Consider the following 22,188-nt stretch of genomic DNA (forward strand, 5'->3'; position numbering starts at 1 on the left):
GTCCCAAGCTTACACCGGTCCCCGTTTTTGGCGCTTCGAACGTCTAAGCAAAATCTATAAAAACACCAAACTACGTCATAATTCCACCATATTGCTTTTTTCATCGTTGAAGCATCAACGTTGCTCTATTTTTGGTACGTATTTAATTTTTATCCTTATTCATCAGCGTAAATTTAAATAAGTAACTGAATAAACCTAATTTATATTGAATTATATTTATTAATCTTCAAAATCTCATGCGTATTTATAATAAATAACGCAATTTTTGTCGACAAAACATCCAAATAATGTTAAGCCTTGCCAATAGCTTTCCCAATCCCATTCTCTCACCCATGCTGCCTTCCGCTTTTAAGATAAAATATCATAGAATTAATTATTAATTTATTATTATCATAATTTACAGTCCTTAAACTCTTACGAGAAATCCTTGAAACCACAAGATGGGCAGGGAGGACAGAGCAACCTGGAAAAGCAACTATTTCCTAAAACTAATTGTAAGTTTCGTTTGATTACTTAATTTTCAAAGACCCTTTAGTTGCCATTAGACTAGTTAGGCCTAAATATTAAATAAATTTATTGATACTTAAACTGTGAGTTAGTTTGGGCAGTTTACTGCCCTCATTAATTCCAGTTTTTCATAACATTGGGAGCTGTTTTTGTACAGTCAATTTCCGAGTTATGGTGTCGTAGAATAAACATGTCCCGATCTTCTGATTGGAGGGCAAAACCTTGCATATTCCATAACCTTTGCAAAGTTCCTAGTGAACGATAATTGTAGAGATAAACCATGCAAAGTACAGACCCTTTTTTCTAATTAATTTGATACCTTTTTGGTAACATAATTGTTAGTTTAATGAACAAAGTTGCCAAGGCCTAATAATTATTACAAAGTTGCCAAGGCCTAACTGATCATCTGTTTCCATAGCAACTTTTAGATGAATACCCAAAATGTTTCATTGTGGGAGTGGACAATGTCGGATCGAAACAAATGCAACAAATCCGTCAATCCCTTAGGAAAAATGCTGTCCTCCTTATGGGCAAGAACACCATGATCCGTAAGGCCATCAGAGGACATTTGGAAAACAATGCTGCTCTTGAAAAGTAATTATGTGTTTTTTTTTAATATCAATCAATGTTAAATTTATCAGTTGTATAAATGATGACAAAACATTAAATGAGCCCTCTAACATACCAGAGCTAGAAATAGTGGAACCTACTGGCGTGTTTTTGGTCCAAGACATAACTAGCTTGCCCAAAGCTGTCTGATATTAATTAATTAAGAATAAAATTAAATAGACAATAATTTTAATTTTAATTGTAGCTTAATTTAATCTAATACAAAGTTAAAATTATATTTCCCCCATAGAATTCTCCCTTACATCAAGGGAAATGTTGGCTTTGTCTTTACCAAGGAAGATTTGACTGATATCCGTGAAAAAATCCTGGAAAACAAGGTATAATTCAGTTCAGAACTTGGGTAATTATACAGGGTTCGTAACTTCGTACACGACCTGGAAAACCTGGAAAAGTCAGGGAAACTAAAAATGGGCCTAAAAGGTCAGGGAAATTGAAAATGGGCCTGAAATGTCAGGGAAAAATATATTGGTGGGAAATTGATAGTCTGGATAACAGTATAAGGGTGACCAAAAAAGTGTTGTCTGAGACTTGAGCAGAACCCCAAATTCGCGGAGCTCGCTTCGCTCGCTCCGGTTATTTATGATTTACTTATGGTTAAATTTAAACGAATTAATTGGCTTATCTTTATAACAATGACAACTCGTGCAAAAATGATTCGAGTGAATTTAGATTGGTTTTCATATATTTAAGCCTTGTAAGTTATTGCATATGGTCAGGGAAATTTATGGAATTTAGTCAGGGAAAACCTGGAAAAGTCAGGGAATTTCATTCCAAAAATTTTGTACGAACCCTGTTATAGATGCTTTGGAGTTGTGAGCCTGGCTATTTATTAGCCGGGATCCAATTTTTAACAGCAATGGGAGCTGTTTTTATAAATGCAGTCTATTCCCGAGCTGTGGCATCTTAGATTAAACCTGTCCCGGTTTATTAATTAAACTGTGAGGGCAGAAATCACGCATATTCCATAGACACTACAAAGCTACTAGTTGGCAGTTATTGTAGAGTAAAACCATGCGGTGTACAGTCCTTTTAAAAAACCAGGATTAGTTGAATTGTTTTTGTTGATGTAAATGGTCTATTTTAAATTAGGTGAAAGCCCCAGCTCGTGCCGGAGCTTTGGCCCCATTGGATGTATTGATTCCACCTCAAAACACTGGATTAGGTCCGGAAAAGACCTCTTTCTTCCAAGCTTTGCAAATCCCAACTAAGATCTCTAAGGGAACTATTGAAATCTTGAATGAAATTCATTTGATTAAGAAGGAAGAGCGTGTCGGAGCTTCAGAAGCCACTCTTCTGAACATGTTGAACATTTCTCCGTTTTCTTATGGGTTGAAGATTCAACAAGGTTGGTTTGTTGGTTTTCACCTGAATTGGTTTCAATCAATATACTGGAGGAATAGGTCAAAATTTGGGTTGGGTATTGTGGGAAAATAGGTCAAAATATGGGTTTGATATTGTGGGAAAGTAGGTGAAAAATTGGGTTGGGTATTGTGGGAAAATAGGCCAAAAATTGGGTTGGGTATTGTGGGAAAATAGGCCAAAATTGGGTTGGGTATTGTGGGAAAATAGGCCAAAATTTGGGTTGGGTATTGTGGGAAAATAGGCCAAAATTTGGCTTGGGTACTGTGGGAAAATAGGCCAAAATTTGGCTTGGGTACTGTGGGAAAATAGGCCAAAATATGGGTTGGGTATTGTGGGAAAAATAGGCCAAAATATGGGTTGGATAATGTGGGAAAAATTGGCCAAAATATGGGTTGGATAATGTGGGAAAAATTGGCCAAAATATGGGTTGGATAATGTGGGAAAAATTGGCCAAAATATGGGTTGGATAATGTGGGAAAAATTGGCCAAAATATGGGTTGGATAATGTGGGAAAAATTGGCCAAAATTTGGATTGGGTACTGTGGGAAAATGGGCCAAAATTAGGGATGGGTATTATGGGGAAAATAGGCCAAAAATTAGGTTGGATAAAAAGCTCTATTAACAATCTTTGAACAAATTTCAGTGTACGACTCTGGAACTGTCTTCTCCCCTGAGGTCTTGGACATCACTGATGAGGACTTGAAGTCGAAATTCTTGGAGGGAGTTATGAACATTGCTAGTGTCTCTTTGGCCATTGGATACCCAACTCTGGCTTCAGTACCACATTCCATTGTCAATGGATTGAAGAATTTGATTGCCATCGCTGTTCAAACTGACATTGACTTCAAAGAGGCCCAAATGGCCAAGGAATACTTGAAGGATCCATCGAAATTCGCCGCCCTAGCAGCGGCTGCTGCACCCGCGGCTGCTGGTGGTGGTGGCAAGGAGGAAAAGAAAGAGGAGAAGAAAAAGGAAGAATCTGAAGAAGAGGAGGATGACGACATGGGTTTTGGTCTTTTTGACTAAACACTATGACGTCCTTCTCCCAGGCTTGTGTTGTAAAATGTCTCTTAATTGATAACACAAGCCTTGAACCAATAAAAAAAACAAATCAATCAAGGAAAATATTTATACTCTTTATTGGTTTGAAGGTATATTTTAAGCCTACTCTCGGGATTTTATATATTTTTTAAGCCTACTCTCGGGATTTTATATATTTTTTAAGCCTACTCTCGGGATTTTATATATTTTTTAAGCCTACTCTCGGGATTTTATATATTTTTTAAGCCTACTCTCGGGATTTTATATATTTTTTAAGCCTACTCTCGGGATTTTATATATTTTTTAAGCCTACTCTCGGGATTTTATATATTTTTTAAGCCTACTCTCGGGATTTTATATATTTTTTAAGCCTACTCTCGGGATTTTATATATTTTTTAAGCCTACTCTCGGGATTTTATATATTTTTTAAGCCTACTCTCGGGATTTTATATATTTTTTAAGCCTACTCTCGGGATTTTATATATTTTTTAAGCCTACTCTCGGGATTTTATATATTTTTTAAGCCTACTCTCGGGATTTTATATATTTTTTAAGCCTACTCTCGGGATTTTATATATTTTTTAAGCCTACTCTCGGGATTTTATATATTTTTTAAGCCTACTCTCGGGATTTTATATATTTTTTAAGCCTACTCTCGGGATTTTATATATTTTTTAAGCCTACTCTCGGGATTTTATATATTTTTTAAGCCTACTCTCGGGATTTTATATATTTTTTAAGCCTACTCTCGGGATTTTATATATTTTTTAAGCCTACTCTCGGGATTTTATATATTTTTTAAGCCTACTCTCGGGATTTTATATATTTTTTAAGCCTACTCTCGGGATTTTATATATTTTTTAAGCCTACTCTCGGGATTTTATATATTTTTTAAGCCTACTCTCGGGATTTTATATATTTTTTAAGCCTACTCTCGGGATTTTATATATTTTTTAAGCCTACTCTCGGGATTTTATATATTTTTTAAGCCTACTCTCGGGATTTTATATATTTTTTAAGCCTACTCTCGGGATTTTATATATTTTTTAAGCCTACTCTCGGGATTTTATATATTTTTTAAGCCTACTCTCGGGATTTTATATATTTTTTAAGCCTACTCTCGGGATTTTATATATTTTTTAAGCCTACTCTCGGGATTTTATATATTTTTTAAGCCTACTCTCGGGATTTTATATATTTTTTAAGCCTACTCTCGGGATTTTATATATTTTTTAAGCCTACTCTCGGGATTTTATATATTTTTTAAGCCTACTCTCGGGATTTTATATATTTTTTAAGCCTACTCTCGGGATTTTATATATTTTTTAAGCCTACTCTCGGGATTTTATATATTTTTTAAGCCTACTCTCGGGATTTTATATATTTTTTAAGCCTACTCTCGGGATTTTATATATTTTTTAAGCCTACTCTCGGGATTTTATATATTTTTTAAGCCTACTCTCGGGATTTTATATATTTTTTAAGCCTACTCTCGGGATTTTATATATTTTTTAAGCCTACTCTCGGGATTTTATATATTTTTTAAGCCTACTCTCGGGATTTTATATATTTTTTAAGCCTACTCTCGGGATTTTATATATTTTTTAAGCCTACTCTCGGGATTTTATATATTTTTTAAGCCTACTCTCGGGATTTTATATATTTTTTAAGCCTACTCTCGGGATTTTATATATTTTTTAAGCCTACTCTCGGGATTTTGTATATTTTTTAAGCCTACTCTCGGGATTTTGTATATTTTTTAAGCCTACTCTCGGGATTTTATATATTTTTTAAGCCTACTCTCGGGATTTTGTATATTTTTTAAGCCTACTCTCGGGATTTTGTATATTTTTTAAGCCTACTCTCGGGATTTTATATATTTTTTATGCCTAGTCGCGGAGTTTTATATATTTTTTATGCCTAGTCGCGGAGTTTTATATATTTTTTATGCCTAGTCGCGGAGTTTTATGTATTTTTTATGCCTAGTCGCGGAGTTTTATATATTTTTTATGCCTAGTCGCGGAGTTTTATATATTTTTTATGCCTAGTCGCGGAGTTTTATAAATTTTTTATGCCTAGTCGCGGAGTTTTATAAATTTTTTATGCCTAGTCGCGGAGTTTTATAAATTTTTTATGCCTAGTCGCGGAGTTTTATATTTTTTAAGCCTACACGCTAGATTTTATATTTTTTAAGCCTACACGATAGATTTTATATTTTTTAAGCCTACACGCGAGATTTTATATTTTTTAAGCCTACACGCGAGATTTTAAATATTTCTTGAGCCTACACGCGAGATTTTATATATTTCTTGAGCCTACACGCGAGATTTTATATATTTCTTGAGCCTACACGCGAGATTTTATATATTAGTTAAGCCTACTCGTGACGAAACAAAACAAACAAGCCAGAATGTTGAGTTCGTATCTTTTCAATATAAGAGATACGTTTATTAAATTCTGGTAGATCAAATAACATCCATTAAATCACACAAATAATGTCGAAAAAGTCGACGTTATTTGTAGGAGGAGTGGACTGACATATTTTCGCGTAATTAACTCCTAAATTACGGAGTTAATTACCAAGTAAGATGACTTGTATTCCAAAACCCAAACCCATTCCTTTTAATAACAATCCTAAATAAAATGGTTACAAAAACAATATAACACTTCGTTTTTAATTAATTTCAAACACAAGTTGATTTTGCCAACGACTTTGTAGAGTACATTGGTTGTTTTTGAAGGCTTGTCTTTCAAGAATTAATCTCCTAAAATGTTATATTAACATAACATTTAACTTAATTAGCTTAATTACCCCAAAATTTAAAGAGTTTCTTACTTTCCCAGTAAATTATGAGAAGGCTCCTTTGATTTTAACGCAGATGATATTAACAGTATATTTAGAACATCCCTCTGAGTTAAAATTGACATTAAATTAGTTTAATTTAAGCATTAAAATTAGTTATTTAATTACCTGCGCATCGCTACCTCCCATTTCGTACAATTTATGATGAATTGGGTATAAACTCTCTACAACATCGGCGTGTCTTTGCTCGTTAGCCGCTAATAAAGCATTCATAGTGGTAACCCCGATCTCCCGACTGGTTTGTACATTATCACCATCATCTTCCCTGAAAAATAGTTATTAAATTTAAACATTTAACTTAATTAATTAAGGGCAAATTACCCACTTAATATATTCCATTAAAGTATCCATGAATTTCTGACACGTTACGTCATCTCCTGAACCAATGTACGACATCATTAGATGCATGTCCACAAATACGGAACCGTGTCCGTCAAGATGTGGCATGCATAGTTGCGCCACTTTGTCCCAATATTTCGATACATCCAATCCTAAATTTTAATTAGGTTATTTAAGTGCTTGAAATTATCAGAACTAATTAATTTAATGATGGTACCTTCCAAATTTAATCGATAAAGAAGGGAAGAGTAGTTAATTATCTCTATAAAATCCATTGGGGTGTTTAAACGTGACTTTATTTGAGTTTCTAAAATTTCCAATGCCGCGTCATACTCGGACTAATTATATTAATTGTTAAAATTAGTTAAAAGGTAAGTTGATAGGAACAAACTCGTACCCTTTCAATATGGTACAACGCCAAATGCCAGTAATTATGACCAGCAAGTTTATCGCAAGTCTATTTAAATTATTGTCGTATTTTAATTAATCTTATTATTAAACGAAATTAACATGGTTTAATTACCACCCAATCATTCACGGTTTCATTAAGAAAATTAATTCCTTCAGTAGCTCTCCCCTCCATTTCATAAACATGCCCTAATGCGTGCGTGGACCATGCATCTTTTGGGTTAATTGCTAAACCCTATTTTAATTTAAGTGATATCAATTAAATTTAATCCTGGATATCAGTGTTCATTAAAAAATATACTTTATAAGCCATTTTCTCAGCTTTTTCGTACATACAAGACTCTTCTAGTCCAAATGCGTACATACCATATAGATATCTTTGTATCGTTAAGTAATTAAACGTTATTAATCAAAATTAAGTTAAATATGGTAATTAAACTAACCCGTATAATGGTGTACTTGGTTTCCAACGCGGTATAAGGCTAGCTACACTATCTCTCAACCCTTTTTTCATGCCTCGCATTAAATACGACATGTTTGAAAGTTTTATAGCTAACATGTCTGTCGGGTATTCGGTCAAAATACCTTCCCATTCGAACGCAGCTTTTGTTTCTTGCCTAAAACGGTAATTAACAGTAATTTGTGTAAAGGTTCTAAGCGTCAAATGTTCTTGAATTAATTTTACCACGAGAGCATGTATTGTGTGTAAATTACCATGGTAAAATTACTCTATAATACAGCGTAATCTAGTAAATTGATGACGCATATCTCCCTTACCCATGGCAGAGGTAATTAACAGCAGAAACATGTTTTTTCTCACGAATTGACAAGTAATTCGATTGATTGTCGGCCAATTTCAGTAACTCGTTAAGTGTAGCTTCAAGGGCTGGGTCTTTTCCCATAGTACTCCCCGATCCAACTAATTTTAAACTTATTGCAAGTACATGCCCCATAACTGCAAATAAAATTTTTTGTCTTTGTTTTATTAATTACCAACGTGAAATTTAAGTTTTTAATATTTTTACCAAAATTTGGATCGGATTCCAATAGTTTTGGTATTGTATTTTCTAGCCCACCTAACTGCGGATCGCTGTACCACCCTACTAACTATATACAATTACTTAATTTAATTCAATGCAAAACGTTTTAATTGCAATTAGTTTTTTGAACCTGCGAAATTGAAGCATCGTATAATTTACACGTTTCTTCACAACCTGTATACAATGACAAATTCTCATTCCTCCATTCCTAGGAACAATATTAATTATCGCTAATTAACTTTAACTACGCAATTAATTACGGAAAAGGGGATCGACTTACAGATGCTCCTCTCCAACTTTTATGCATGTTTTATTTTAATTAGTTTCTATTATTATTATATAGGTGTTATTTAGGTATTTAGTTCGCGTCTTAGTACTTAGTAGTAGCTTTTAAATGTTATACGTTAATGTAAACAGACTGTTCAGTTCGCAACAGTTATCTTTGGTAACCATTCATTATCTAATCAAAACCATAGTCTTACGATTAAAGAGATTTTAAACTAACCCAACAACCGCACAGACACTATAGTTTAAATTGAGATAGATGCATTTGATAATAAAACTGTGCTTTATTCGATATAGAAAAATATTAAGTACATAAATTGAAGGTTATATTATGTGTATACAATATATAAATGTAAAAAGAATGTAGTAGTAGTAGTGTTTTATAAAGCAACTCCCAGATGCGCTTGCATCCTAGCCTGTAACGTACATTTGCCCTTTTTAGCTTGACGTTCCAATAACAATCGTCTGAAATTCATTTAAAATTTAAGTAATACCCCACTTAATTAGGCAAATTAATTATTTAATTACTGACTTTCCCAAGGCTTTATGGGTTAAATTTTTAGATTGTAAAGCGGAGGAAATCAACAAGATATTTAAGATATCTCTCTACAAATGAAATTAAAAATGTTTTTAGGAAAAACAACCCGATAAAATTTTTGGTATTTTATTTTTAACCTGGGCATCACTGCCTCCCATTTGAACAAAATCAGTTCGAATAGGGTATAGCGTTTCAACTACGTCATTATGACGTCCGTCTTTAGCGGATATTAAAGCTTGCATTAATGGAATGGCGCAGTTTTTGCTAACATCTACGTTAGACCCGTTTTCTTCCCTGAAATATTTGTTTTTGTTTAATTTTGAATTTCTTCTCTAATCATAGGTACGTTCTTCTTACTCTATGTATTTAGTTAATGATGACATCATTTTATCTTTCCCATGGTCATCCCCCATTCCCAATAAGGTCATCATTAGATGCATATCATTAAAAAGTAAAATATGATCATCTAAATGAGTTAGTGACAAATCGTAGATTTGTATCCAGTGTTTAGACACGTCTATGCCTAGTTAAACGTTGTGTTGAATTATTTTTGTATGTTTTTTTAATGGATTGTACACTACGTTCTATCAAGAAGTGATATCTAGTTTACTAGGGAGAAGGTGTAAGATGCGTAAGTATTCGCGAGTGCCATAGTCCCAGTCCCCCTTTCAAAATACAAGGGGGGACGTAAAAGGAGGCCGGGCTATTTCGCTGCCTCTCCTCGGTCGGAAAATACGTAATTTTCGTTATCATTCGCGTCGCGCTGACGTGTAGTTTTCAAGAACCAATGAGATGCATGCTGGTTGTAATTTAGAGGCGGCGGGGATTAACTCCGGACCTATATACGTTTGGACTGGAGATAAAGCTAGAAATGTGGCGCGAATTTATAACTTCTCCCTAGTAAACTAGATATCGCTTCTTGGTTCTATCATGAAACAAACCTTCCATGTTTAATCTATAAAGTAAGGATGCCACATCCACAAAATCTAACATGGCACCTGATTGTCCCCTTTTCATTATTTCACCTTCTAAAATTTGAAGTGCAGCATCGTATTCCATCTTTTTTTTTTTTTGCAACATTTAAATTAGCAATTTAATTTTATTTCCTCATTTATTAATAAATTAGGCCTAGCAATAAAAATTTACCTTCTCAATATGGTATAGCGCCCAATGCCAGTAATTATGACAGGCTAAGAGGTCACAACTCTTTATGAAATAAATTTACAATACAATACAATAAAATTTTTATTTTACTATTTTCTTTAATAAATAAATAAATAATTATTTATCAAACCTCCCAATCTTTAACAGTACTGCTTAAAAATTTAATTCCTTCATCAGCTCTTCCCTCCATTTCATAAACATGTCCCAAACCGTGTGTAGACCAAGCATCTCTTGGATTTATGGACAACCCCTTTATATTTTGAAATAATTATTTATGGATGTTCAAAGTCTAAGTTTCCAACACCTCTTTTTAAGCTAACCTTTAACGCTATTTCCTCGGATTTTTTATAAAAGTTCGTTTCAACCAATCCAAATGAATACATCCCATATAAGTATCTTAGAATTCAAAATTTTAATTTTTAATTATGAATTTAAGCACCTAATTTAAAGTTTAATTTAAACTAACCCATATAGAGGTTCGGTAGATTTCCATTTTGGAATAATGCTAGCCACACTATCTCTGTTTAGGGCTTGTAAACCCAAATAAAAATACGCGTCAGTTGCAAATTTTAATGCCAACATGTCAGTCGGATGTTCGGTTAAAATATATTCCCATTCCCAAGTGGCTTTTCTCATTTCTCTAAAGATTTCAAGTCATTTTTTATGACAACAATCATTACATGACAATGCCTTTAATTTTGTATTTACCCTTCTGATAAAAGGCTGACAGCTTTTGCATGTCTTTTTTCACGGTCTGATAAATGCTCAGCTTGATTTCTAGTAAGTTTTTCTAATTCCTTAACTTCATTTAGTAAGTTTTTGTCTAATCTAGTTGTTGCACCTGTGCCCATCAGATTTGCACCAGTTGCAAAAACATGTCCCATGACTGTTTAAGTGTTTGATAGTATTTTATTTTAATCGCGAGTAACTATTTTGTAGGTAAAGGGGTGACCTTACCAAAATTAGGATCAGATTCTACTAATTTTTCAACTGTATTATCCAAACCTCCTAAATTAGAGTCATTATACCACCCAAGTAATTGTGTTAATGAGGCATCATAAAGTTTACAAGCTTCATTGCTACCCGTGTACATAGATAATTTCGCGGTATTCCATTCCTTCGTTAATTATTTTGTTTTAAGAAACATTAATTACTTAAATAAGTTAATTAAATACTACATACCGACGCACCTCTCCAGCTCTGGGCCAACATGATTATCTGTAAAGAGGTCTTATAAAGATTAGTAACTATATTTTGAAATTATTTATTGGTGGTTCTTAGCAACTAGATTGGAAATTTATTTGTATTATCGATTATAATTTTTTTTTGAAAGGTCTAAGTCTGTTTAAACGCCGATAAACAACTTGTAAGTTCTAAACCATAAACCACTTTGCTTGTCAACAACATCTACCACGTGTCAATAACCCTGAATGTCGTCTGCTTTCGTAGTTTGATTTTAATCAAGCCTAAACTTTATTCCTAATTTTGAAAACTGAAATAGTTTTAGAACTTATTAAATTAATTATAAATAGAAGTTTCAGACTCATTAAAATTGTGTATTTAAATAAAAAACTAATTTGTTTACTGAAATTCGCATTCGAATTTCTTAATCTATTTGAAAATTGCGGGTTTAAATATAGAACGATTTGATTGGTTTAAATATATCAGTCAATAAGCTTCCAGCACGTAAGAAACGTCACAACTATGGAAATTTAGAAACTCGCGCACGCTCAATTTGGGCCTTTTTCGGCATCCAACGTCGTTCTAAAAGCCGGCGTTTGGAAGGATGGACCAGCGAAAGTTTTCAAGTAATTATAATATCTTTACTTAATATTTAACAACAGTTTATGTATAATAAATGTATATTAACGTTTAATACTTATTCTTACATTAAAATAATGCATTATTTCTTTAAATAAAACTCTAAATTATCGAGATTACCCTGATTTTCTTTTGAAAGTTGGTTAGGCTTAACGATAGGATTGTCAAAAAATGTCGAAAAAAACGGTTTTATTTTCGCTTTTCAGGCGTTTTATTCCTATTTATATTAATAATCAGCGAAAGCTGGGGCTTAACGCCTTCCACATATTTAAATTCCGATGATAAAAGCCGGCTAAAAACGGTGTTTACCGGAGCACAACCTTACACGGAGCTTTCCACTGCCCATTATTCCATATACGGGCTTAAATTACTGGGAGAAGCAGTTCCTAAAGCTCAGGTACGTTGAAGATAATTTATAATAAACTTATTGCAAAATTGCATAGTTAATCTTTAAATCCAACTACAATAATTGTCTTAGGATATAAATAAACTGTGCTAGAATAAAGTGTTATCGCTCCACGTTGTCTGTTACATTAATATCAGTTTCAACACTATTTAAGATGCAAACAATGCAACTAATTTAGGCTTAAATTAAATATAAATTGGCAGTCATTTGAAGCTAAGCCTAAATTAAAATAAGCTATTATTTCTCACTTTTAGGATGCTTGTACCTTTATAAAATCCAAAACCACGTCATCAGCAACATTGGATGCAATTTATCATGGCATTCTTGCCAGTAGTCACCTTGGCAATTGCCAGGTAAATGCCTCCCCCCAGATTGTGTAGTCAATGAAAAATGAAAGCAGTATAGCCTTAATGATGATTAAAGTGAAATGTTGTAGTTGACCGATAGCGGGCTTGCCAAAGTTTTAGAAGGAAACATCAAAGAAGATTCTTCAGTTCAAGATATCTTCTACGCTGTTAGTGCTTTGAAAGTTTTGAAGAAACCCGTTGATTCTGCCAAAACTTTAAAAATTTTAACAGCAGCTCTTAAAAAAGATGAAAGCATTTTGAAGTAAATGATTTGGTTACTGTTTCCGAGGGGTCTAACATTAAACTTCAATTTAAAGGCACTGGATTCTTTAAAAGCCCATTTATAATTGATACATTTGGGTTGATATAATCTTGTGCTAGAGTGAAAGTGTTACCGCTCCACGTTGTGTGCTTTTTTAATGGCATAGACAACACTATTTAAGGTGCAAACAATTAAAGAAACACAAAGATGCTTAATTTTTAATGTTAGAGCCCTTAAAAATAGTCAAAATATTAATTGGCAGTCGTTTAATTGCATTTATTGGTATTTATTATACAGTTTAGGATACGCTTTTGCAGTTGCATCTCAATTAACAGGGGATGTTAACGCGGTATTTGAAAGAATTGAAGATGCAATTGTTCAAGCTGATGAAGTTGACGGAAAATATCTGCAGTTTGAAGGTGGTTTAAGTATAACTGCTACTATCATCAGCGGAGTTTTTAAACTTGCTGAAACAGCCAAAAAGGCACCAGCATTAAATGGGGTAAATTAGGAACCGATTCTGATTGTAATTGCTTTTATTAATTGTTTCTTTGACATTTGTTGTCCTTTAGGAACAAACAGCAAAGTTTGCAAACTACTTTTTGAGCCGTAAATTTGTCCAAACTTTAAAGGGAGCTTCACAACTCTTAGATGTCTTGAAAAGTTTAACTACAAATAAAGTAATTATTTGTTTTACCTCATTAATTTTGGGGAAAAAATCCAGTTCTTGGTTAATTATGTGAAGTTTAATGTTAAATTTTGCAATTATGAGAACTGGAAGATTAAAATATCCGGTTCTATCCTACTCCTTAGTAATTTAATGCTATAAGAGTCTTGGAAAAACTGTGATACATTAATTAATTTAATTGCATTTTAATTCTTTAAAATTCTTAATTATTCATTCACTTTTTTCAGTACTACATTCCAGTAGCTGTAACTCTGGCCAGTAATGGCGCGCTATCTACAAAGAATCCAGTTGTCCAAGTTAGGGTGACAAATGTCTTAGGAGCCTCTCTTGGTCCTTTGACTGTTACCGCTGATTCTTGTTCAAGAATTGAAGATGGAAGCTCTCTCTTCTCTAAGAAGAATTTTCTGGCTGTTCAAGGAGATTCCTCTCTTTATTCCTTGAATTTCTTGGAGAATAAACCTTTAAGAGGGTTTTATAAATTAACTGTCAGTGCTGCTGCAACTGGAAAACCTGATCCAAGGATGGTTGGGAATACTGGTGCTGTGGTAATAAGAATTTATTTTCAGTTATTTATGGGTTTAAGTATTAGGCCAATGAAATTTGGGCGTCTTATTTGAGCTTCCAATGAAATTTGGGGGTCTTATTTGAGCTTCCAATGAAATTTGGGCGTCTTATTTGAGCTTCCAATGAAATTTGGGCGTCTTATTTGAGCTTCCAATGAAATTTGGGCGTCTTATTTGAGCTTCCAATGAAATTTGGGCGTCTTATTTGAGCTTCCAATGAAATTTGGGCGCCTTATTTGAGCTTCCAATGAAATTTGGGCGTCTTATTTGAGCTTCCAATGAAATTAGGGCGTCTTATTTGAGCTTCCAATGAAAAACAGGCGTTTTATTTGAGCCTCCAATGAAATTTGGGCGTCTTATTTGAGCTTCCAATTAAATTTGGGCGTCTTATTTGAGCTTCCAATGAAATTAGGGCGTCTTATTTGAGCTTCCAATGAAATTAGGGTGTCTTTTTGAGCTTCCAATGAAATTAGGGTGTCTTTTTGAGCTTCCAATGAAATTAGGGTGTCTTTTTGAGCTTCCAATGAAATTAGGGTGTCTTTTTGAGCTTCCAATGAAATTAGGGTGTCTTTTTGAGCTTCCAATGAAATTAGGGTGTCTTTTTGAGCTTCCAATGAAATTAGGGTGTCTTTTTGAGCTTCCAATGAAATTAGGGTGTCTTTTTGAGCTTCCAATGAAATTAGGGTGTCTTTTTTGAGCTTCCAATGAAATTAGGGTGTCTTTTTTGAGCTTCCAATGAAATTAGGGTGTCTTTTTTGAGCTTCCAATGAAATTAGGGTGTCTTTTTTGAGCTTCCAATGAAATTAGGGTGTCTTTTTTGAGCTTCCAATGAAATTAGGGTGTCTTTTTTGAGCTTCCAATGAAATTAGGGTGTCTTTTTTGAGCTTCCAATGAAATTAGGGTGTCTTTTTTGAGCTTCCAATGAAATTAGGGTGTCTTTTTTGAGCTTCCAATGAAATTAGGGTGTCTTTTTTGAGCTTCCAATGAAATTAGGGTGTCTTTTTTGAGCTTACAATGAAAAACGGGGGCGTCTTTTTTGAGCTTACAATGAAAAACGGGGGCGTCTTTTTTGAGCTTACAATGAAAAACGGGGGCGTCTTTTTTGAGCTTACAATGAAAAACGGGGGCGTCTCTTTTGAGCTTACAATGAAAAACGGGGGCGTCTCTTTTGAGCTTACAATGAAAAACGGGGGCGTCTAATTTGAGCTTCCAATGAAAAACGGGGGCGTCTCTTTTGAGCTTCCAATTAAAAACGGGGGCGTCTAATTAGGAGGCTTTGAACCCTAGAGTTTTTTCCAGCAGTGAAATTATTCTTTCTAAAAAGCCTGAAACTAAAATGTTTTAGTTATTATCCTGCTGTTTAACTAATATAGTTACTACAGTGTGGAACAAACTAAAAGACACTTAACCCTAACACTCAAATGTTCTCACTCAACAAAAATCACTAAAAAAAATATAAACACTCAACAAAAACACACTGTCATTGACAGATTAATGTCAAAGTCATGACTGAAGTCAGCATTGAAAATGTGGAACTTGGAATTGTTGATCGAGATCAGTCCACATCAGGAAAAACTACAAAGTATGTCTAAGTTAAAATTGACCTAAAATTGGCCTAAAATATTATTTTGGTGGCTTGGAACCCTGGGCTTTAATCTTAATTATGATTTTAGTTCCTTCAAATTAGCCAGAAATTAAATACTTTTGTAGTTATATCCTGCCGATTAGTTTAATTATAATTAATTGGTGTGGAAAAACTACCAAACACTTCATGAAAGATTTTTAGGCCAATTTTTCCTTCATTTGACCTATTTTTTCCCAAATTGTCTTTACAACAGACTAGAGTATCCAAATAAATTGAAGACCATATCGGAAGCTGATTACCATCAGAAGTTACTGCTGCGTTTTGTCTTGAGGGATAAGATTGCTGGTGGTGTTAAAACCATGACTGCTCATCAAACATTTGTTCAATTACTTCACGCTGAAACAAAACAAGAAATTGTTTTTGTTGCTGAACCTGATGTGGGAAATATGTACAAGTTTGATTTGGTGAGTTGAAATTTATTTTCTTTTCATATATTTAAGCAGGGAGGGGGGCTCCTGTATGGGAATAAATATTTAAAACCTTTGGGGAAATATATGGGGAAAAACCTGGAAATATATGGGGAAAAACCTGGAAATATATGGGGAAAAAACCTGGAAATATATGGGGAAAAAACCTGGAAATATATGGGGAAAAAACCTGGGAAATATATGGGGAAAAAACCTGGAAATATATGGGGAAAAAACCTGGGAAATATATGGGGAAAAAACCTGGGAAATATATGGGGGAAAACCTGGGAAATATATGGGAAAAAACCTGGGAAATATATGGGATAAAAATCTGGGAAATATATGGAAGAAACTCGGGAAATTCGGGGAAATATATGGAAAAAACCTGGGAAATATATGGAGAAAAAACTTGGGAAATTCGGGGAAATATATGGAGAAAAAACCTGGGCAATATATGGAGAAAAAACCTGGAAAATTCGGGGAAATATATGGGGAAAAACCTGGAAAATTCGGGGAAATATATGGAGAAAAAACCCGGAAAACTAGGGGAAATATATGGAGGAAAAAACCTGGAAAATTCGGGGAAATATATGGAGAAAAAACCCGGAAAACTAGGGGAAATATATGGAGAAAAAACCCGGAAAACTAGGGGAAATATATAGGTAAAAAATCCGGAAAACTAGGGGAAATATATAGGTAAAAAAACCTGGAAAACTAGGGGAAATATATAGGTAAAAAAACCTGGAAAACTAGGGGAAATATTTTGGTAAAAAAACCTGGAAAACTAGGGGAAATATTTTGGTAAAAAAACCTGGAAAATTCGGAAATATTTTGGTAAAAAACTGGAAAACTAGGGGAAATATTTTGCGAAAGAATCTGGAAAACTAGGGGAAATATATGGCGAAAAACCTGGAAAACTCGGGGAAAAATGTTTTCCAAAAACTTCTGTTTAAGGCGCTGGATTCTTTTGAAGCCCATTTTTATTTTAATAAATTTGGGTTGAAATAATCTAGGCGCTAGAGTAAAAGTGTTACCGCTCCACGTTGTGTGCATTATTCCATAGCATAGACAACACTATTTAAGGTGCAAACAATTGCAAAATGTTCCCCTGCAATCCCTATTACACGTAAAAGTATTCAGTAATGAAGAAAAAAAATTTTATATGCTTGTAATAGGATTTGAATAGCAAGGCAAAGGATTTCAGTTACATTTCTGGAAGGTACTCTCTGTCACTTATTGTTGGAGACGCCGTTATTGCTAACCCTGTATCCTGGGAAATGGTAAATATGTCTTGAATCTTACAGGGACGCCGCGTGTAAGGGGTTAGGGGGTATCCAACGACTCCAAAAATGCAAAGCTTATAACTTACTTTGCATTCATTTCACCCGTTGGAGATAAACTTTAATTTAAACTAATCTAATAAACCAAATTAACTTGTATATTCTTTTGGTTAATGTTAAATTAATACAATTTCTTGTATGAAAAGTGCGGGAAATTAATTTTTTAGGGGTTGTTATACGTTTTGTTGGTTTTTTCATTATTTAGGGGGATTTAATTCTTACTTTCCCAAGTAACCCATCACCATCAAAACCCAAGGAAGATCCTTACGCGCAAAAACCAGAGATTAAGGTAATTATAATTAGTTTAATATCAATTAATCCCGCCACTGCGCGCATGCACGTTTCGATCTAGGATTTGTGTTACATGTAACACCTTTTTTCCTGAAAAAACGATGCTATATTAAATCTTTTGTAGCTTAAATATTTATGGATATTTTGTCCCATAATTAAAGCTATTTAAGAAACATTAATAACCCTTTCAATTACCAAACCCTAAAAGAATTAATTCTGTTTAATTTTATGGTTTTATAGCATTTATTCCGTGAACAAGAGATCAAACCACCGATAGTTTTGTCAAATGCCTTCTCTGTTCTGGTGCTACTTCCTCTTCTAATTCTCTTCATTTTAGTAAGTATTTTATTTATTTTTGTGACTTATATTAAGGGCTGGGTTTGCCACAAATGTTCCGTAAAGTTTAGGTTTTGATAGTAAGTTTAACCAATGTTTTCGTTGGACTTATCAACATTTTTGGATCATGTCCTCCATAGCATTGGGAGATTAAAGTGTTTGATGTCACTCTTTTCTTTAAGTTAACAGTTTAATTTTGTTAATTTAGTGGCCAAAGTACAATTATATTAATTGCAATGAAATTGTTGATAAATTTAATTAAAATTTATTAATTTTTCTTGTTTGTTTGTTTGCAGTGGGCTAAAATTGGCGTCAATTTATCAGGATTCCCCATAACATTGAGTTCTATCGGGTTTCATTTGGGATTAGCTGGTAAGTTGGGGATATTTTGGCTTACAAGTTGGGGGATATTTTGGCTTACAAGTTGGGGGGTATTTTGGCTTACAAGTTGGGGGTATTTTGGCTTACAAGTTGGGGGTATTTTGGCTTACTAGTTGGGGCTATTTTGGCTTACTAGTTGGGGCTATTTTGGCTTACTAGTTACAACTAATGTAATTGTTTTTAATAATTTTTAGGTATCCTGGGATTGTTATTCTGTTTCTGGTTGCAGTTAAACATGTTCTCGACCTTAAAGTATCTCGCGGCTTTGTCAGTTTTTGTCTTTTTGACAGGACATAGTCTCTTGAGTCATTTAGCATCTTCATCCACAAAGAACAAGTCCTCGTAATGTTGTACATTTTGGTTACACACCTCACCATTATAATAAAGTAATTATAAACAAGTTTGGTAGTATCTTAAGATTAGCTTTAGCATTACACCTATGAAATGGTTATTAGTAATTAATTACACCACTGGGCAACAGATTCATGGAATGTTGACAAATGATTGTTGCATTCCTTCCATGCTGTTGTAGAATAATCAACTCTCAAAGCTGTTTGTTGGAAACTTGCACTTTTATTGCAAGTTTCATGGGTTTTTTTGAAACAAATATAGTATGTTGCAGAATAAATTGACTAATAGTATAATTAGGCCTAGGATGTGATATGAAAAATGTAAAGACACCAGTCTATTGCCACTTTAATAACAATTGACCTATTTGTTATTTATTGCAGGTGTTTTTTTGTACTGGGAATAAATGAATGACTTCTGAATAAAGGCACAAATGATTGGAAAAAATTCATTAATCTTTTATTTCATGGTTTTAATTGAACATCGTTAATTAAGTTTCTTCTGGCATTTCTTCATCTTCAATATTCAATTCATCTAACATTTCTTGAAGTGTAATTTGAGGTGCACCTTCGTCATCTGTCATATCATCCAAATCAACTGCTGTTTTCTCTCGATCTGCAAAAAAAAGTGTTCATTTTTCACCTTTGACAATAACAAGAAATCCAAATGATGAAACCAACCCAAATAGATGTTAACATTCTGTCTGTAAGCGGGATCTTCTTCTAAATCATCCAAAAACTCAACATAATCTCTATTAACGCTGCTAGTATCAGTTTCCATGTCTATGTTCAATCTCTGCAACTTCCATTTGCGTTTACGTTGACGTGTACCTTCATCACTGTACACTTTTTTCACTATAATCTGTATGAAAAACGTTGCATCAATACGCAAATCGCAATAGTGTGACGTCATCCATGTTATTTGCCCATAGAACCAACCAAAATGGTACCCAACATGGCCGCCCATTGCCAAATCTAATCCCATGACGTCACAACTGAGATATCTCTATTATTTCTCACTTACAACATCGGGAATACGTTCTCCTTTCAATTTATCAAAATTGCTATCATTGACGTTACTATTTGCCAGATCAAAACCCAATACAGTGTCACCGGGTTTTAAAAGATGTCCCAAATGTGTCCTGCAATGTTTTTGGTCTTCATCCATTCCTAATTGACTGGTTCTAACCAACCAAACGTCGGATAACGAGTGTTTACTCGAGGTTGGGCCTTGGCCCGAAAATGTATGGCGTTTATCATGCACTATGGGTTCAACATCCATGATTGTATATTCCGTGTATTGTTTGCGAGAACATATGCTAACAAATGGGTTGCGCCAAAAAACAGTGCTGGGAACTTCAGCAACTGTATTATTAAAAATTTAAATAATGGATAAGTAAAATTAGGTTGTTTATTTTATGAAGGCGCTGCGCAACAACCTTGTAGGGAGTTAGGGTCAATTAGATGTACAGTATTGGTAACTCGGGCACAAATACATAATTGACCAATGTTTCCTAATGAATGCGCCATTGTTTTGCTCAAACAAACAATATCATCCTGAAAATTTGGTTAGGAAGTTAGGAACATCACGTGTTTGTTATATTATAGAGAAACCAAGGCTTAGTAAATAGAGAAAGGCCCACCAAGGCTTAGTAAATAGACAAAGGCCTACCAAGGCTTAGTAAATAGACAAAGGCCTACCAAGGCTTAGTAAATAGACAAAGGCCTAAGTCAAAGCCTTGGTCTGTCATGTCATGTGACTTACTTTACAAATGGGTACAATTTCTACTGAAAATGTATGCTTATAATTGAAGGTATTGTTATGGATATCATGAGATATTAATTGTTGGGAAGTTTGATATCTGCAAGGAACCACGGTTTGAAAGAAATCAACCAATTTTCTAGCTTCATCTTTCTTAGCGAAGAAGAAATCCAAACCATCTATAATTTTAATTTATCATTGAAGTTAATGGACTATAAACGTTTTTAGAAGTGTTTTCATTAGTACCATGACAAGCTTTAACATTTAAGCAATTTGAATGAGCACGATGTTTTAAAATGAGTTGTTCCAAGTAAAAAAAGGTCTTTTTATGTTCAGTCTAAAAGATTTTGAATGTTTTATAGAGCTGAACTGGGTTTTAGTTTGGGTTTAGGCCTACTTTTTGTCTAACTTGCACTAAAGCACGCCAAAAATCCTTGGCTTCAACTCTGTGACAAGTTTCACACATTTGATGGTTAATTGTAAACTCAACAACAAAAACTTGTTGCAAAATCGCGCCTCCAAATACTTCTTTTTGGATTGTTAACTTGACTTTGATTCTTTTAGAATGAGGTTCAGTCCAAACAAATCCAGCATCTACCAATCTTACTTTGCTTAAACCTTTTAGTTTTTTTAAACAGAGAGCTAAGAGCTCCCTGGACTCCAAAGAGCAAAAAATCCATTGGGATGGTGGTTGCAAATAACTGAGGATATAATTGGGGGTTGTTTATTAAGAAACAATTTTTGTTTATTTGTGCAGGATTTATGACTAACCGTTCACATCCTTTGCAGAAATATAATGTTCCTTGTTTGGGTATACCTTCAGTTATATCAACTTTCATTCGTAGGCAAGCAACACACATGTTTGCTGGATTTGGCTCCACTAAGGTGCCACATTCACAGCATAATCTAGAGATATATTTATATTCACATGTCAGTTATTTTAAAACCTTAAAAAGGTCAATTTTTTTCAATGGAAAGTGAAGGTTTTGGTCCCTTTCAAGCTTGTAACCGGCTAATGTAGCACTGTGCCACATTGCCAGGTATTTAAAAGCCACGTGACATTTAACCAAGGCTTAGCAAACTTACATTTTTCCAGCATTTTGGACGCATTCTTCCGGTGGTAGATATTCCATTTTAAACAGTTTACCTCAACACTATCTGGAATCTTTTATATAACAAATGGAAGTTACTTATTAAATAAGATAAAAATTTAATTATCGGACTGAGCTATTGCGTGCACGCATGGCTCACGAATCGTGATATACGAGCGGATACAGCAACAATCATTCAGTTCTCTTAACCGTATCCATTCGGTTAAGTTTTATATATGTAACCGGATCTATTGATATACAAAAGCTGAACGCACTGTAAGGTTCACAGAAATGACCTTTCACCCTTACAAGGAGTTGAACGA

The 22,188-nt window shown here is 34.0% G+C and overlaps 5 protein-coding genes across 5 annotated transcripts; 2 read left to right on the forward strand and 3 right to left on the reverse strand.

The window, feature by feature from the left end:
* Positions 1-2: 2 nt before the first annotated feature.
* Positions 3-3,624, forward strand: RpLP0 (ribosomal protein LP0). Its single transcript, XM_089846187.1, has 6 exons — positions 3-134; positions 404-494; positions 926-1,101; positions 1,367-1,454; positions 2,227-2,482; positions 3,143-3,624. The coding sequence occupies exons 2-6, from the start codon at positions 441-443 to the stop codon at positions 3,523-3,525; spliced, it is 957 nt and encodes a 318-aa protein (XP_089702313.1). The 5' UTR covers positions 3-134; positions 404-440; the 3' UTR covers positions 3,526-3,624.
* A 2,330-nt stretch (positions 3,625-5,954) lies between these two features.
* On the reverse strand, positions 5,955-8,600 carry LOC149654625 (tetratricopeptide repeat protein 38-like). The gene is made up of 13 exons (XM_089846194.1): positions 8,472-8,600; positions 8,322-8,399; positions 8,177-8,258; positions 7,929-8,106; positions 7,595-7,768; positions 7,453-7,528; positions 7,267-7,386; positions 7,141-7,200; positions 6,961-7,081; positions 6,730-6,895; positions 6,513-6,669; positions 6,378-6,451; positions 5,955-6,306 (listed from the first exon to the last, which is right to left on the reverse strand). Exons 1-13 carry the CDS (start codon positions 8,496-8,498, stop codon positions 6,216-6,218), a joined length of 1,404 nt encoding a protein of 467 aa, XP_089702320.1. The 5' UTR covers positions 8,499-8,600; the 3' UTR covers positions 5,955-6,215.
* Positions 8,601-8,740: 140 nt separating this feature from the next.
* On the reverse strand, positions 8,741-11,610 carry LOC149654626 (tetratricopeptide repeat protein 38-like). The gene is made up of 12 exons (XM_089846195.1): positions 11,361-11,610; positions 11,136-11,295; positions 10,887-11,064; positions 10,645-10,818; positions 10,499-10,574; positions 10,309-10,428; positions 10,161-10,220; positions 9,956-10,073; positions 9,372-9,537; positions 9,152-9,308; positions 9,009-9,082; positions 8,741-8,941 (listed from the first exon to the last, which is right to left on the reverse strand). The coding sequence occupies exons 1-12, from the start codon at positions 11,388-11,390 to the stop codon at positions 8,857-8,859; spliced, it is 1,398 nt and encodes a 465-aa protein (XP_089702321.1). The 5' UTR covers positions 11,391-11,610; the 3' UTR covers positions 8,741-8,856.
* Positions 11,611-11,830: 220 nt separating this feature from the next.
* On the forward strand, positions 11,831-19,460 carry OstDelta (oligosaccharide transferase delta subunit). The gene is made up of 15 exons (XM_089846192.1): positions 11,831-11,986; positions 12,206-12,396; positions 12,660-12,758; positions 12,842-13,014; positions 13,312-13,516; positions 13,587-13,694; positions 13,930-14,247; positions 15,756-15,847; positions 16,104-16,314; positions 17,493-17,597; positions 17,863-17,946; positions 18,189-18,284; positions 18,581-18,656; positions 18,860-19,051; positions 19,397-19,460. Exons 1-14 carry the CDS (start codon positions 11,965-11,967, stop codon positions 19,009-19,011), a joined length of 1,932 nt encoding a protein of 643 aa, XP_089702318.1. The 5' UTR covers positions 11,831-11,964; the 3' UTR covers positions 19,012-19,051; positions 19,397-19,460.
* Positions 19,451-22,048, reverse strand: Nmd3 (60S ribosomal export protein NMD3). Its single transcript, XM_089846193.1, has 9 exons — positions 21,861-22,048; positions 21,546-21,680; positions 21,172-21,475; positions 21,021-21,111; positions 20,778-20,953; positions 20,452-20,569; positions 20,037-20,377; positions 19,694-19,874; positions 19,451-19,628 (listed from the first exon to the last, which is right to left on the reverse strand). Exons 1-9 carry the CDS (start codon positions 21,905-21,907, stop codon positions 19,504-19,506), a joined length of 1,518 nt encoding a protein of 505 aa, XP_089702319.1. The 5' UTR covers positions 21,908-22,048; the 3' UTR covers positions 19,451-19,503.
* Between the last annotated feature and the right edge of the window lie 140 nt (positions 22,049-22,188).

The sequence above is a fragment of the Phalangium opilio genome, unplaced genomic scaffold (assembly GCF_054372755.1).
Source record: "Phalangium opilio isolate 3A_F unplaced genomic scaffold, DU_Popi_V2 ptg000079l_1, whole genome shotgun sequence".
Classification (NCBI taxonomy): Eukaryota; Metazoa; Arthropoda; class Arachnida; order Opiliones; family Phalangiidae; genus Phalangium; species Phalangium opilio.

Coding starts and splice junctions, on each gene's coding strand:
- RpLP0 (XM_089846187.1), top strand. CDS start 441: ATGGGCAGGGAGGACAGAGCAACCTGGAAAAGCAACTATTTCCTAAAA. Junction 495..925: donor ACTATTTCCTAAAACTAATT/GTAAGTTTCGTT, acceptor CTGTTTCCATAG/CAACTTTTAGATGAATACCC. Junction 1,455..2,226: donor AAAAAATCCTGGAAAACAAG/GTATAATTCAGT, acceptor ATTTTAAATTAG/GTGAAAGCCCCAGCTCGTGC.
- OstDelta (XM_089846192.1), top strand. CDS start 11,965: ATGGACCAGCGAAAGTTTTCAA. Junction 13,695..13,929: donor AAAGTTTAACTACAAATAAA/GTAATTATTTGT, acceptor CACTTTTTTCAG/TACTACATTCCAGTAGCTGT. Junction 17,598..17,862: donor ACCCTGTATCCTGGGAAATG/GTAAATATGTCT, acceptor TTCATTATTTAG/GGGGATTTAATTCTTACTTT.
- Nmd3 (XM_089846193.1), bottom strand. CDS start 21,907: ATGGAATATCTACCACCGGAAGAATGCGTCCAAAATGCTGGAAAAAT. Junction 21,681..21,860: donor GTCCAAAATGCTGGAAAAAT/GTAAGTTTGCTA, acceptor ATATATCTCTAG/ATTATGCTGTGAATGTGGCA. Junction 19,629..19,693: donor GAATGTTAACATCTATTTGG/GTTGGTTTCATC, acceptor TTTTTTTTGCAG/ATCGAGAGAAAACAGCAGTT.
- LOC149654625 (XM_089846194.1), bottom strand. CDS start 8,498: ATGCATAAAAGTTGGAGAGGAGCATCT. Junction 8,400..8,471: donor AAAGTTGGAGAGGAGCATCT/GTAAGTCGATCC, acceptor TATTGTTCCTAG/GAATGGAGGAATGAGAATTT. Junction 8,107..8,176: donor GGAATCCGATCCAAATTTTG/GTAAAAATATTA, acceptor TTTTATTTGCAG/TTATGGGGCATGTACTTGCA.
- LOC149654626 (XM_089846195.1), bottom strand. CDS start 11,390: ATGTTGGCCCAGAGCTGGAGAGGTGCGTCG. Junction 10,575..10,644: donor TCTACCGAACCTCTATATGG/GTTAGTTTAAAT, acceptor TTGAATTCTAAG/ATACTTATATGGGATGTATT. Junction 9,083..9,151: donor TGGGAGGCAGTGATGCCCAG/GTTAAAAATAAA, acceptor TTTCATTTGTAG/AGAGATATCTTAAATATCTT.